Source organism: Babylonia areolata, chromosome 13 (genome assembly GCF_041734735.1).
Source record: "Babylonia areolata isolate BAREFJ2019XMU chromosome 13, ASM4173473v1, whole genome shotgun sequence".
NCBI classification, from domain to species: domain Eukaryota; kingdom Metazoa; phylum Mollusca; class Gastropoda; order Neogastropoda; family Buccinidae; genus Babylonia; species Babylonia areolata.
In genome coordinates, this window is record NC_134888.1 from 15,971,426 (window position 1) to 15,986,713 (window position 15,288).

The following is a 15,288-nucleotide window of genomic DNA, read 5'->3' on the forward strand; positions in this document are numbered from 1 at the left end:
AGGCGGGGGAGGGGGTGAAATTATTACTTTCCAGACACATTCAACAGGCAGACACACAGAGTCACACACAAGTGACTCGTCACACACACACACACACACATATACAGTACTGGTTTACAATAATTTCATTTAAAAAATCATTACAGATTGATTATTTAATGTTGCATTTTGTTATTGTAGTGTAGACTACAAGTAAATTAGCAGAATGTAAGCATATTCTATTATCACATCAGAAGCACAGCATTTTTAAAAATTGTATTTCAGTATCCATATCTCACCAATGGAACATCCCTATGTGGACATTGATACTAAAGGATGGTTTTTCTGACAAGATAAAATCAGGTAAAATTTACACCCATTCGAGTTTCAGTGTGCAAGTGTTCAATGGTTTTGTTGCAATATTATTTTGTTTAAGCTGAAGGATGATGGCATTATTTATTTGTGTGTGGTCAAGGAGAGTGCAGACATACATGTGAGAGAAGAAGATTGTGTGGATATATTTTCTATATATTTTCTCTCTCTTTCTCTCTCTCTCTCTCTCTCTATATATATATATATGAACTGGTGGAGTAGTGAACATTCCAAGCTCCCTTTGTTTTGTTCACATGATTTGTTTGGTGTAATGTGCAGATGACCCAAAGTTGTAAAGCGCTTCTATAGCTTGGTCTCCAGTCGAGGATAGGTGCTATATATAACTATCCATATCATAATGCAGTGCAGTTTTACTTTGAATGCTGTTTTTCCCCCATTGAAGTCAGGGTGATTGCAGAGACAGACAGGTTGGGGTGTGTTGGGGCAAAATGGTTTACAAGCATTGTGAGACTGAGGTGACACAGAAAATTTGCTTTCAAATGACTGTGTGCTTTTAATTTGATCTTTGTACAGGAATGTGTGTGAGGAAGCATTGTTTCCAGTGTTTTGTTGCATGCTTTATATTATTCAACAGGTCATTATTTTATTATGTAAGTGGTAAACTGAAAATGCTGAATGTGTGTGAATGAAACAATATATTTCAAAGCAAAAGCTGTGTCTACACTTTAAAATTCAAAGATCATTATTTTATTATGTGATTATTGCATTCTAAGAAGTGTGTGCATGTTTGTGGATAACACTTATCTATATGTATGTGTGTGTCACACTGTGTGAAGCAATATTTGATTGATATTTTTCAATATTTGATCAATATTTGTTTAATTTAAGTTGTAAAAGTAAATTATGTCACACATCATACAGGCCATTATTTTATGATGTAATTCATGTATTTTTTATTTAAGAAGTTCATGCATGCATGTATGTGAAACTGTATACTGTTGTTTCATTTTACATGTTATTTCATGATGTTTAAAAATGATATCACAGCAGGACAAATTTCCTTTTCCAAGGACAGTGGATTATTCTGATTTTGAGACACAAGAACCTATGCAATGAGATAGCCCCTGTTGATCTCTTATTAATAAATACCAACTTGGATTTTCCACACTACGTCTGTCTTGAGTCTCCTTGTGGCTGTTGGCTGTGCATGCCTGCGGGCTTTCTTTAGTCTTGTTCTTTTGTAACCTTGCCAGGAATATATATAATATATACATATCATGAAGAACAGTGTGTCTGAGCAAAGTTCAGTTGGTGCCAGATCAGCTTGCCATGCATACCGAAATACAATGAATGAGGAACATTAACCTTCGCTGGCTATCGTGGGTCGTACACAACCCAGAAGGGTACAAAAACGCAAATATCTCAGCCAATTCTTAATTCGTGCACGACCCATACTTTGTAAAGAGACAAAAACCTGTATATTCCTCCAAAGCTTATAACAAAATATAGAAAAGGAAAACATATCGTGACAACTGATTACACACACATGCACTCGCACACGCACACACAGACCCACACAAACACATACACTCAGAAGAAACACATGCTCATGCATTCACACACGCACATAAACACACACACACGCGCACACACAACTGATCACACACACAAACGCCGGCATAACACCACATATACATACAAACCCTACTTACGCACACACAGATAGAGAGAGACTGAGACACAGAGAGAGACAGACAGCGAGACACAGAGAGAGAGAGAGAGATGACTCATAGCATCCTATACACGCACAATCAAAGATATTCAGTCACACAGGTACATGCTGTTAGAGAAAGGGATGGAAGGGGGTTATAGCTGAAGACAGGTGAAAGGGGCTGGGGGGGAGGGGGGGAGAGGGTTAGTGGAAGAGTAGTGGGGTAGTGAGGCTATTGAAAGTAAAACTTCTTTATTTTCCTTCACTAATTGCAAATTAAACCTGAAATCACTATTAAAAAGGTATGGGTCATGCATGACCCACACAAGCTTTCGAGGGGTGACCACGTTTTTTCCTCTTTAAAAAGCATGGGTCATACACGACCCACACAAGCGTCCGTGTGTAGTAAATGAATTTTTTTCATTTTTTGGCAAAAGTTGGCCTTTTAGGTGTAGGAAGCATTTCTGAAATTTTGTAGAAAAATATTAAGAACTGGCTGAGATATTTGTGTTTTTGTACCCTTTCTGGGTCGTGTATGACCCACGATAGCCACCGAAGGTTAAAGACAGACATGACAGTATGAACAGTTGTGGACAGTTTTATTGACATACTTATTTGCCGTATGTTGCAGCAATTAGTTTAGCAGTTTCATCATTGTGATATAAAAGATACCCAGACATAGCATTTTAGACTCTGCACACAGGTGGTCGAAACATGCACATGACTGATATAAATCTATATAAAAATCCAGCAACTAAAATGAAAATATGACACGTAACAAATGTGTTCACATCTGTTTGTAAGAATTCACGCCCGTCTGTTAGTATACATGTGTCCGATATGCAGAGATGAAAAATACAGCTTTTGAAGAACAGGTGAATAAGTGTCTGGGATAAAAATGAGTCCCAAAGACTGAGCAATGCTTCAGGGTCGAATGATGCAAGCAATTAACAATGTCACTTGACAGTAAAATTGCAAATAAAGCAAATCTTCTTTTCATTTTTTTCAGTCAATCATTCATGGTAAGTGAACAACATAAAATCCTCTGAAAACTGCCCCAGTTGCTTATGTCTAAGTGATGCAGCAACATAGTCACTACAGCTGCACATATAGAGGAAAATATTCTGAAAGAAGTGTTTCCTTTACAAATTTCAGATAAAAATTAAAAAAACTGTAACAAAATTAAACACGACTGTGAGTATTCAACAAATCAAATCTGCCGGTACTTTTACCATGCAGACTATGTTTATTATTTAATGTCAACCTTCCTAATTTCCTGACTAGAAAAGGCTAGCAAAAGTCAAATATGTGGTGAATTAGGATTTTTTTGAAAATTTGATCTTTATAAACAGATCAAACACATTTTTGTCATGAGAAAAAATTTTTTTTAAAGCAAGACCTGCATGCAGAAAAAGGTCACAGGTACAGCCATAGCCAGTATGGTTTTAAGCTGATGGGATGAAATGGACAAAATGTCTCAGTTTCTCCTGTCAACATAAAGCTGTTAGCAAAATTTCACAAAAAATAAACATTGCAATCAACACTTAAAAACTCACCCTAAGATTTCTTTTAAAATAATAATAAAACAATATAAATAAACTGATAAATGAAAGAAGATCAGTTCTGCAGAGGTGCAAAAGCATGTGGATTGAATCAGGTACCTGACGTGCATTAACCCAACTCTGGTCATGCCTTGAGAGCCTACCCAAGGCAGGGATAAAACATTAACCTAAAATGAAACAAATAACAAAATAAATGAATAAATACAACCAAATACAATAAAATAAAAAGAAAAGAAAGAAAGAAAGATACTCTGAATGCAAATGATTGAAATCAAACAATCTAGAAATGACAGAAGGAAATAGACTGTAGTATGAAAGGAAAAAAAAAAATTTTTAAAAGTGTACAAAAGTTAATTCAATCAACAAGAGATAACTTGATAAGGATAAGGAAACAAAAAGCTGACATAATGTGTGCAAGAATCAATATGTTTTGAAAAACATTTTTTTCTGCATAAACATTTTTTTCTTTTCAACCATTTACATACTTGGGCTGACTGGGTATTGTCTCTTTGGAACATAGCACCAGTAGTCTATTTTGACCCACAAAGACAAGTGATATTGTTTTGGGGCTGTGTAAAACGGATCTTTTTAGAAAAACAAAACATCCCCCCAAATTTTTTTAAGCATTATATAGTAATGATTAAAAAGAAACTGCAAATGACAAAGTATCTGTGCACTGCTTTCCCATGGAAGGTTCATTTGAGTATCCTCAACACAGAGGCAAAGCAATATGAAGGACAGTTCTAAAAGAGGGAGGTGAGCCGACGCTAGAACTGTGACGGACGAACCCGGGTGTGGCCGTGTATAGGGGAATCTAAATGAGCGGCATGGGAGTAATGCCACTGAAACGGTGCAGATGATGGGGCAGCAAAAAAAAAATTGTTTTTAAGAAAAAGAAAAAGAAAGAGGGAGGTGGGGGGGGAAGCAAAACTATTTTGGTCTGTGCAGAAGCTACAGCCGTACAAGTGTAATTCATTAAGTGTTATACTTTTTAATTCTCTGTCTCGCTGTCTGTGCATGTATGTACTAGAATGTGAATGTTATTGGTTCAAATGTGTGCTCCTGCATACTGCATGCATGAACAAACACACACACACACACATACATTAGGATGATTAATATATACATGAATATACAAAACACATATTACACACATTTTCATTTTAGTTAGTCATATCTACATTAGAACAAATGTTGTTTTGTCTTCTTCAGCCTGATTTGGGTTCCAATATTCGCACGATCCATTCACATCTTCATGTCCACTCCCTGTCCAATGTTTCTTATAAAAATCTCCCCTATTTATTCCTTCAAATTTCTGTATTGTATGGTATCTGCAAATCCCTTCTCAGAAATGAGAGTGAAAGCTCTCAGGAGTTTGATTTTATGCATGAAGATTCCAAACGAGCTTAATGAATTGCACACTGCTGTATTTTCTTAACATGGCAAATCTATTGTGTAAAACAAGACAAAGTTTCAACATATTCAATGAACATAAATGCAGTCTTTAACTGACAACAAATCACATTCACTCTACAAATGCATAACATATCCCACAGGGATACATGCAAACATCTAGACAGCTCTCATGTTTAGATAGACTTGCAGACAATAACACTTTTTTCAGACAGAACTTTAAGATTCATGAGACGAAAAACGTTTTTTTCCCTTCCAGAAAACAAACTTTGTGCAGTTGATAATATCCACTCTGATTTGACAAGAAATGGATTACTTTATGTCATTAAAAATATGTTTTCAAGCATGAACAATAGATGGAAGACTGCCTTAAGTTCAACACTGAGGTCTTGACAAATGCTGTTTCCATGTCATATTGATGTGCCCAGTAATAACAGATTCAGATCATTACCATTTTCTAAAGACTAGTCATACTCTGTTCCAGTGGAACTCCAATGCCAGATCCAACTGCTCATGTTATCAGACAGGCTGAGATGATGTTTCTCAAAGACATTGTTTGCTGATGTTGAGCAACATGGTTTCACTTTGTCCCTGGAACACATCCACGTCAAGTGGAAAGTGGCCTTCAGTAAACATAATGCACAATCCAGCAGGCTTGAGGTGAAATTCCATTGACCAAAAAAAACAATACAAAATTACCATGTGAGCTTTGTACTGAAAGAAAAAATCTTACCAACCTTTTTATAATTGTATACATTCATAGACCTGAATTTCACAGGAACTTTGCACAAATTTCACTGCGAAACTTTTCTTTCGCACAAGGGAGCGAAACTTGATTTTGCATGCAAACTTTTTGGGCAGATGACTTCTCAGCTGAATATGTGTTTGATCACATCCCTTGCCAGGTCTATTAGCTACTTGAGCATGCTGCTCCCTGTTATTTCTTGCACAGACGTCCATCAAAACCAAGCTCTTTGATAAGACTGCTGTAAGCACCCTGCTGGTTGCTCCCTCAGCTTCAAAGTGCTGTTCACCTGGATTCCAAGCTTCCTCTTTGCTTCACATCTCTTTTTCCATGGCAAAAAAATCACATTCAAATTCTCTTATTTTCGACACAGATTGCTTCCTTTGATTGTACTGGCACTATGATTTCAGTCAAAACTGACAGATAAATTTTGTTTCTATGAATGGATGGTTCTTTTCTCTTTGCATGCAAATTGTATATGAACTCTTCTCACACAAATTTTGCATCATTTTCTTTTGGAAGGGTCTATGGAATTTCACCTTTACTGGTCCTTGCGGGCCCGTAGGTTGTATCGGCTGGAGGAGGACCCAACATGCACACCCTCCCCACCCCCTTGCTTGGCATAACCTTCCTGCTTCCTGGAGATTTTCGAAGAGCGGCGGGAGTCAAAGTCTGGGGCGATGCCATTGTCACGGATGTCCACCCAGGAGTGGTACATGAGGGCCAGAGGGATGACCACCCACAGCATGTTGAAAAAGAAGAGGTAGACCCACAGGTAGAGGACGTTGTCAGTCACCAAAGCTTTGCTGCCGGTCAGCCACTCTGGGCAGAAGGTCATCCAGCCTGAACACAGAAAGCACCATGGGGATTCAACCTGATGGATGATCTTCTTCTTTGTTCATGGGCTGCAACTCCCACGTTCACTCGTATGTACACAAGTGGGCTTTTACATTTATGAACATTCTGACAGATGATAAAACTGGTGAACTGGCCTTCACCATGATATTTCTTTTCCTTTTTTTTTTCTTTAACTTCCAGGGCAATATTAACATATAACAGACCACTGAACTTCAACCTGGTGGATGACAAAACATGTGGGGTGTCCATTACCTTTTTTTTCTTAAAAACTTTTTTTTTTTACTTCCAGGGGAATATTTTATGACACAATAGTCCAATGCCAAGAACTGATCTTAGGTACACATGTATTTCTGTAGGCTAGTTTGAGAATTCTAGCTTTAATCAAAACATTGCCAGAGAGGATCACAGCTGCATAGGAAATACTGAACCAGTCACACAATGTAGTCTTGACTGGAATTCTTTTATTTTTCACTTCAGTGATATTGCTATTTTATAATAAAGACGTCTGCTTCACTGGCAAGATGTTACAAAAAGCTGATATAAGGAGTAAAGATCAATATTTTCATATTCATTCATTTCTTTTGAAAATAATCAGTTTTCTTGAAATAACTAGATTTCAGTGAACATTCTGTATTCTCACCTTTCTTCTTAAAAAACTGATTACGGGCCTACAAAGTCACAAGTCTGCATCACAAACACATCGCAGTTTGTGTTATATTTAATTGTGATAAACCTTTGACAAAAAGGCAAGGAGGTCTGTTTATGTAGATGGTTGTCAACATTTTGAAAGTTATGAGACCTTTGCACACAGGATTTTCCAATAACTATCAACTATGTATTGTTGTGTTGTGGTTCAAATTAATTTTATTGGAAAGAAAGCACTCTATCGTTCCATATGCTAAAAAAAAACAAAAAAAAAACCTGCACAAGCAGATATGCATGGCAACTGTGATCAAATACGCTGTTTTAACATCTCAGGCTGATTTATATAATGTAAGCTAGTACAGTAAGCATAAAACACAGCAGACATTTAAAGCTTTAGGTCATTTTCTAAGACTGATGTTTAGGATGAATGAGATTTATCAATATATATATCATCATGTCGATTATACAAAAACATATAATAGATATACATATTACATGGCAGAGTCAATTCTTTAAGATAAAATTGCAAACATTCTATGAAAAAGAAAAAATACAAATCTATCTGTAAAATGATTCTTGAAACATTCATTGTTTCCTGTGCCCTGTGTCACTGAGTGTGATTAAAATATGTGGAAAGAAAGAAAAGTATTTCAAGAGAAAAATGGCAATGATAAAGTTAACCTCACATACAAACGCATGCACGCACACACGTCCGCAAGCACACCACAAACAGAGCATGGAGAACTGAAATGGTTATTACACAGACTCACTTAAAGTTTTCACAAGTGAGACAAAAAAAAAAGAGGTGCGATATTCCACGTACTTACCTCCATACAGTTCGCAGATGCAGAGCGTGAGCTGCACATAGTGTCGATAAAAACGCTTGGCCAAGATGGCATAGATCAGTACCAAAGCCAGTGTCCCATCCACGACTACAGTCAGGATCTCAAGGGAGACAATGGTGGGGTCAGAGTACAGCCAGCGGCTGTCAGCTTTCCCATATTCTTTCCCTGCGCAAAACCAAAGGGGAAAATAAATGACCACTAAATATAAATCTATCTCATGACGTCCCATATTCCTTCCAAGGGGAAAATAAATGACCACTAAATATAAATCTATCTCACGACGTCCCATATTCCTTCCCTGCACAAAAACAAAGGGAAAAATAAATAACCACTAAATATAAATCTGACTCATGATGTCCCATATTCCTTCCAAGGCGAAAATAAATTACCGCAAAATATAAATCTATCTCATGACGTCCCATATTCCTTCCCTGCGTAAAAACAAAAAGAAAAATAAATAACCACTAAATAAAAATCTGACTCATGGCGTCCCATATTCCTTCCACGGGGAAAATAAATTACCGCTAAATATAAATCTGTCTCATGACGTCCCATATTCCTTCCCTGCGCAAAAACAAAGAGAAAAATAAATAACCACTAAATAAAAAATCTGACTCATGACGTCCCATTTCCCTTCTCTGCACAAAAATGAAAGGGGAAAATAAATGACCACTAAATAAAAATTTATCTCACGACATCCCATTAACAAAAACAAAGGGGGAAAATATAAACCTATCTTGCGACTGCCAAAAATAAAACCTGTTGGCGATGTGTTCAGCAGTGCAGCACCCCCCATGACCAAACCAGGTTTCAGGACCAACGACAAAGGTAAATAAAAACAATGCTTGTGCACAACTGTAAGTTTTAAATATGCAAATTTTGATTTCACTGAGTGTTAGTGTGTGTATATTACACAGAGGACATGATTTCTATTCTGACAGCTGATGACCTTAACTTTTGATCTCTCACACTGCTTTCTCCATCATAATAAAGGGGATGACAGCAAACGCATACAAAAACACAGATGGACAATTACACATCTAAGCAAAAAACAAAAAAAACAACAACAAAAAAAACCCACCTATTGATTACTAAACTGGTACCTTACAAGTTATATACTTTCAATGTTCATTAGTCAAGTACAACTATCTTGCATAATATTTCAATAAAACATGTTGATACATTTTTCTTCTGATTTTGTTTTCCTTTACAATTTTTTTTTCTGGTTTGACAAAACTCCCTTTCTGTTTGAATCTAACTTACAGTGGTCAATTATGCAGAGCAATACCATATATGCAAAGGAACAAAATACAACAATTTCACAAAGAAAAAGGTGATCTACTTCAACATTGTACTCACACAGCTCAGCAGTAAAATGTGTTGAACTTGCCACTGTGCCTACCACAGAGAAATACACAAATGGTCCCTCCTAAAAAACAAAGAACACAATTATTAGTATTATAGTTAACACACACACACACACACATTCACACGCATCCACACACATACTCATTAATACAGAAAGAACTATGGCCATCTTTGACAGAATAAATATCTGTTGTAACGTGAAAGTAATAAAATACACTAGTTATATATAGATAGATCTGGCATACCACAATCATAATAAGTGCTGTCTACAATAGTGCAAAGAAATCTTAAGTTTGGTGGCAAGAGAGATGTGTAACCGTAAGATAGTGCAAAAATAATGCCACAGTATCTAACCTTTTTTTTTTCTTCTTTTTTTTTCAAACCATTCTTCATCTTTCAATATTATCAAGTACTGGTGAAACAGCACTTTGTGTTCCTATGCACTTTCGATAACATCAGTATGCCTCCCTGACGTTTTGAAAATGGAAAGGAATCACTGCATATTCATCGAACAAACGGGTCCCTGCATTCTATTTATAAAATAAATTAATTAATTAAAAAATCACACTTAAATTATGGCAAAAATCGCATACTGTTTCTCAGAGCGGGCATTCCCGGCAAAGAGGATGACAGTTGTGCATGAAAAAAGATCACTTCTTTGATTCACCGCCAGATACTAATATGGAAACAAGAAACAGTGTTGATAAAATTTATAAACAGAGACATAACAATAACACAAGGAAATTTGCTTTCAGTTATAGGGTTACTAACGACTGGAACAAACTAACCACTAACATCAAGTATGCTTCCAATACCAGCAACTTCAAGAACCTTATCGATAATCACAAAATTTTAAAAGACATCTGGTTTGACTTTGATGGTCCAAGATAATTGTAACTGGGTCTACTTAGACTGAGACAAGACCGATAACGACATAGCACAAAGAAAGCCGTGAGGCCTTGTGCTAATCATAAATGAGACGGGGCGTAAAAATCCGTGAGGCTACAATGATCAACAACAGCCCCTAACCTGAACCTGAACCTGAATGAAAATCTTCCGCAAAAAATACCTTCTTTTATCTGGAGCCAACAAAACAAAATTCTTTATCTTTAGCCAAAGTAAAATACATATAAGATGCAGATCTACAATAAAGCAAAATCTTAAAATGTGTACAAGACTGACGAGTAAAATATAAATGTCTACCAAAGTAAAATGAATCAAAGCGTCGAACAAGAGCCAGGCAAGGATCCATTTTTCCACGTTGGGCAGTTTTCTGCCAAGACGAAACCCGCCAACGATGCTGCCGATCGCATAGACAGCTGTCACTGCAAGAGATACCACCGTTGTCAACGTAAGCAGTTCTACCATTTTGAAAACACCTTGTCGTGTCACTCGCTAAGCTTGACACAGATCAGCAGACAGATAACCTTTGAGTGGTGTGATCGAGATAAAAATCATGAACGTTGAACACACCGCGTTCCTGGTTACACCAAATGCGCATGCGTATGATGTGGATCATGCAGAGTCGCCCGTCCGGCAGAAAACAAACTGCACGGGCGAATCCCTTTTCAAGTTCTCCCTGGAGAGGGTCCAAGCAATGCCCAGTGGACCCGGCTGGCCGGCCGGTCTTTTCAGAGCTGTGATTTCTGTGAAAACCGTATTTTTCCCGGCAGTCTGTCCGGGTTAAGCGACGGACGGGAAAGAAGAAAACAACAAAAACTAGTGACAACAAAAAACACAAAAAAAACAAAAAAACAAAGAACAAACAAACAAACAAATAAACACACACAAAAAAACAACCGTGACAAACAAACAAACAAAAAAACCCACTCGATCTCAATGACGAAAAAATAGGTTGGGGGGGGGGGGGGGGGGGGTTTGTTTGTTTGTTTGTTCAGTTTTATCTCCCCCCCCCCCCAACCCCCCCTCCCCCCCCAATTACTTAACGCGTATCAAGTGTCTGAACTCCGCTTCTCCTGATTTCAAGTTCGCCGCAAGACGGTCCCCCCACCCCCTTCAGTTGATTTTTTTTACATTTTTTTTTTAATTATTATTCTCTTTTATGTCATTTATCTATTCATTTTCATCTTTTTGATATGGACGACGAAAAACTTTTGTAATCCTTGAGGTCGTTTATATTGTGATCACAAACAGTTCATTTTTTCATTCATGGCCTGGCTTCGCTGACGAAGATCTAGGAAGGGCGTTGTCCACGTCTGATGCAGGCACGTTCATGGCTGACAAGGCCAATGCGGGAAAAGCAGAGTCGGCCGCAGCGGTTGCAAGGGAAAGTCTGGTCTGGGTTCGCGGCTGCAGCGTCGTGGTTCTTCCTCCTTCTGCGTTTGTCCTCAAGGCTGGCCCTGCGGTTGTTTTCGAAGGAGGAGACAGCTTGGTGGATGGTGCGTCGCCAGGTCTCTCGATCAGCGGCTACTGCGGACCACTGGCGATGGTCAATGTGACAGGCACCGAGAGCTTTCTTCAAGGAGTCTTTGTATCTCTTCTTGGGTGCTCCTCTGTCACGGTGGCCAGTGGACAGTTCGCCATACAGCGCGATCTTGGGCAGGCGGTGGTCCTCCATCCTGGACACGTGCCCTGCCCAACGTAGCTGGGTCTTTAGCAGCACTGCCTCGATGCTGATAGTCTTTGCCTGCTCCAGGACCTCGACATTTGTGATGTAGTCACTCCAGTGGATGCTGAGGATGGTGCGAAGGCAGCGCTGGTGGAAGCGATCAAGCAGTCGTATGTGGTGCCGGTAGGTGACCCAGGTTTCGGAACCATACAACAGGGTGGGCAGTACAACAGCTCTGTACACGCTGATCTTTGTGTCTTTCTTCAGGTGTTTGTTGTTCCACACTCTCTTGTACAGCCTGCCGAATGCACTGTTTGCCTTTGCAAGACTCACAAACAGTGGTAACAAGATAAACATTCAAACCGAGACCTAATTATAATTCTCTCCGCTGCCAAGGACAAAACAGCGAGAGAATTGGGTCAGGAGGAAATGCATGGTGTGTCATTTCTTCAATATAATTTTTTTAATTTTTTAAATCAATAGCACAACAAATCTCTCTCTCTCTCTCTCTCTCTCTCTCTCTCTCTCTCTCTCTCTTGCTCTCTCGTTGGCATGATTCGCTGCAGTCCCATGGTTTCTATTATGTTTATTCTCAGTTCAAACATACCTGTTTGACTGACGGTGTCTTGTCAGTTAAGAATGTCCAACAGCGCAAAACACTTTCAAGATTTAGAATTGGTATGTCACCTCTTAATTCACATCTTTTACAATATAAACCCAGCCAGGACAGAAACAAATGGTGCCCTTTTTGCAAGAACACATTAGAATCAGAACTTCGCTTTTACTTATATGCCCCAAGTATGGTGAAATAAGAAATGAATTTATTCCGCCAAAGTATTCTCAAAATCCATGTATGTTTAAATTCTACTTACTTATGTCTAGTACTACTGAATCTGTTTTATTCAAGCCGGCTGTCTAGTTTTGTTCACAAAGCAATGAATGTGTGGATGCAATATGCAAAAATGTAAACATTCCCCTGTACACAGAACATGTCATCACTCATGTTAGGGCCAGATGCCTGACATTAAAATATTTTTGACTTTTGACTCTCTCTTTCTCTCTCTCTCTCTCTCCCCCCCCCCCCCCTCTTTTAATGAAAGAAGCTGTCGACACCTTCACTGAATAATTTTGTTCGAAATTCTCTCATCGTCTTGCTCTGTCTCTCAGTTTCAGTCTGTCTGCAACTGTAGGCATTATTATCATTTACATGTGAACGTTCACGTTTAGTAGTTGTCAGTGTATCCGAATAAATAATTGTCCCGAGTGTACTTCGTACTCTATATAGCAGATAAAGATGATCAAAAACGGAGCTTTTAAAAGACGTTGTGGACAGAATGCTGTTGTAAATGGCATTTTGACAGCAGAAGAATACGAGAGCTATTCAACTTCAAGAGCACAGATCATGTGACGCGCCTATATAAGTCACGTATATAAGCACGGAGCTCTCCTGCGGGTCTGTTGGAAATTCCGGTGAAGCCCTTCAGCTTTACAACCCCCCCCCCCCCCTCACCCCCTCCCCATGCCTTCTCGATGTCTGCCCTGAATACTCCCCCCCCTCGTCCCCCCCCCCCCCCCCCGCCCACCCCTCTCCCCTTTCCTTTTGATCAACTTGTGGTAGAAAGGTTTACTACTGTTCCTTGCAAATTGGACACTTCTTTCTCCTCTCGGCCCAAACTTGCCCAGGGGTTATGAAAGAGGGTTCAGTTCATACTTGTTACTGTCTGTTCCTAACTGGAAATTTCTGGAAAGTCCTTCAGCTTTACAACTCCCCCTTCCTCCCACCCCACAACACCCCCTTCCTGCCCTTTCCCCCTCACTCTTCGTTTTAAATCAGCTTGTGGTGGAACAGTTTACTGTTGTTCTTTGCTAATTAAACACCATCAGATACCATGTTTTGTCTTTTCTTTTCTTCTTCTTAAGTCTTAAGAAGCCAAAATTAAAAACTTTTACAAACTTTGGTCATTTTTTCTTTTCTTTTCAAAACAACGTTTAAGGACTTAGATAGGACGTGTCCATTTTTTAATACAATTGTTTGAAAACGTTACAAACCTGTTTGAACCCTGACCCTGGCCTCGCTATCGACACCCGTCCTCCCCAATGATCTAAAAAATAGCCTATTGTTCAATTTTTTTTTCATTCTATAGATTGATACTTCAAAATAGCTTTTGAATTCAAACAAATTCCTTTAAACTTTTTTGTAGGCGCATCGTGATATTTGACGTTAAAAAAGAGTTCTCTATTGCATGAAAAATACTGGGAAAAAACTGAATTGCATTGTATAAAATGTCTTTTTCATTCAGTGGACGAGAATGAGGGAACAGACTCTAATGTCATGTGACAGTTTAGCAACGAAACATAGAGACACTTAAAATAAATAATTATTAGTATTTAAAAAATTTTCTTTAGTAAATGTAGTGTAGCGTATATGGATAAGTTCGCACGCTATGACACCTCTTTGAACCTGAAAAAAAAGACCAAAAAAAAAAAAAAAGACAAGAAAAAAAAGAAGAAAAAAGGACACTAAGCTATAAATGCATCTGTTGAACGAACACAACATGGTAGACGTGTACACGTGTGTCCACAGGGGCTGCAGATTTCGTTGCTTGGACAACGGTTTCAGTTTCAGTTGGACACTGAAAAAAAATCCAATTTTACTGGTATATTACCACCAGGCAGAGAGAAAAACAAAAATCAAACTTTGTGCCTACCCATATGTATTGTAATCCGTGTGGTGGAGATACTGGATTCACTGTGATGTGATAGGCACCTCTGTAAAAAGTAGAGAGACAGAGACTGAGACTGAGATTATTTATTCATTTAAGGCCACAGCCCCATATCAACTGAAGGGGCAATACTGAACAAAATTTGTAAATGTCATCATAACTGTCAGTGTTTATACAACTGATTTCACAGCTTAATAAAGAAATAAACTAAGAAATACTGTCTCTCTGAGCTTAAAAGCGGCTCTACTGACTGATATAGATACCATGCAAGGTTTCGAATAGTACTATGATCAGTAGATGCCATCAATAAACATATCTAAACAAACATGGATATTCACGATACTTCTTTGGAATATGTTTCGAACGGGGATCATTCAGGGCAGGACACTTCAACACAAAGTGAACTTCGTCTTCAGTGTAGTCTTTCTATCCGTCTCTGTCTCTCTTTTCTTTTTCATTGAAGTGTCGAAGTGATCACAGTGTACATTGCATATATAAATATCAGTGGCGGCAGTGTTACCGGCCAATCTTTAACTG

At 38.4% G+C, this 15,288-nt stretch overlaps 1 protein-coding gene across 1 annotated transcript; it reads right to left on the reverse strand.

Annotated features, from left to right (window-relative positions):
* Window positions 1–2,275: 2,275 nt before the first annotated feature.
* On the reverse strand, window positions 2,276–10,963 carry LOC143289093 (emopamil-binding protein-like). Its single transcript, XM_076597941.1, has 4 exons — window positions 10,663–10,963; window positions 9,451–9,520; window positions 8,074–8,256; window positions 2,276–6,586 (listed from the first exon to the last, which is right to left on the reverse strand). The coding sequence occupies exons 1-4, from the start codon at window positions 10,825–10,827 to the stop codon at window positions 6,285–6,287; spliced, it is 720 nt and encodes a 239-aa protein (XP_076454056.1). The 5' UTR covers window positions 10,828–10,963; the 3' UTR covers window positions 2,276–6,284.
* Between the last annotated feature and the right edge of the window lie 4,325 nt (window positions 10,964–15,288).

Bases quoted from the DNA above. Each gene is read 5' to 3' on its own strand.
- LOC143289093 (XM_076597941.1), bottom strand. From the start codon at position 10,827: ATGGTAGAACTGCTTACGTTGACAACGGTGGTATCTCTTGCAGTGACA. The intron at 8,257-9,450 runs GTGAGTACAATG...GGTTTTGCGCAG, and splicing joins ACATTTTACTGCTGAGCTGT to GGAAAGAATATGGGAAAGCT. The intron at 6,587-8,073 runs GTAAGTACGTGG...TTCTGTGTTCAG, and splicing joins CATCTGCGAACTGTATGGAG to GCTGGATGACCTTCTGCCCA.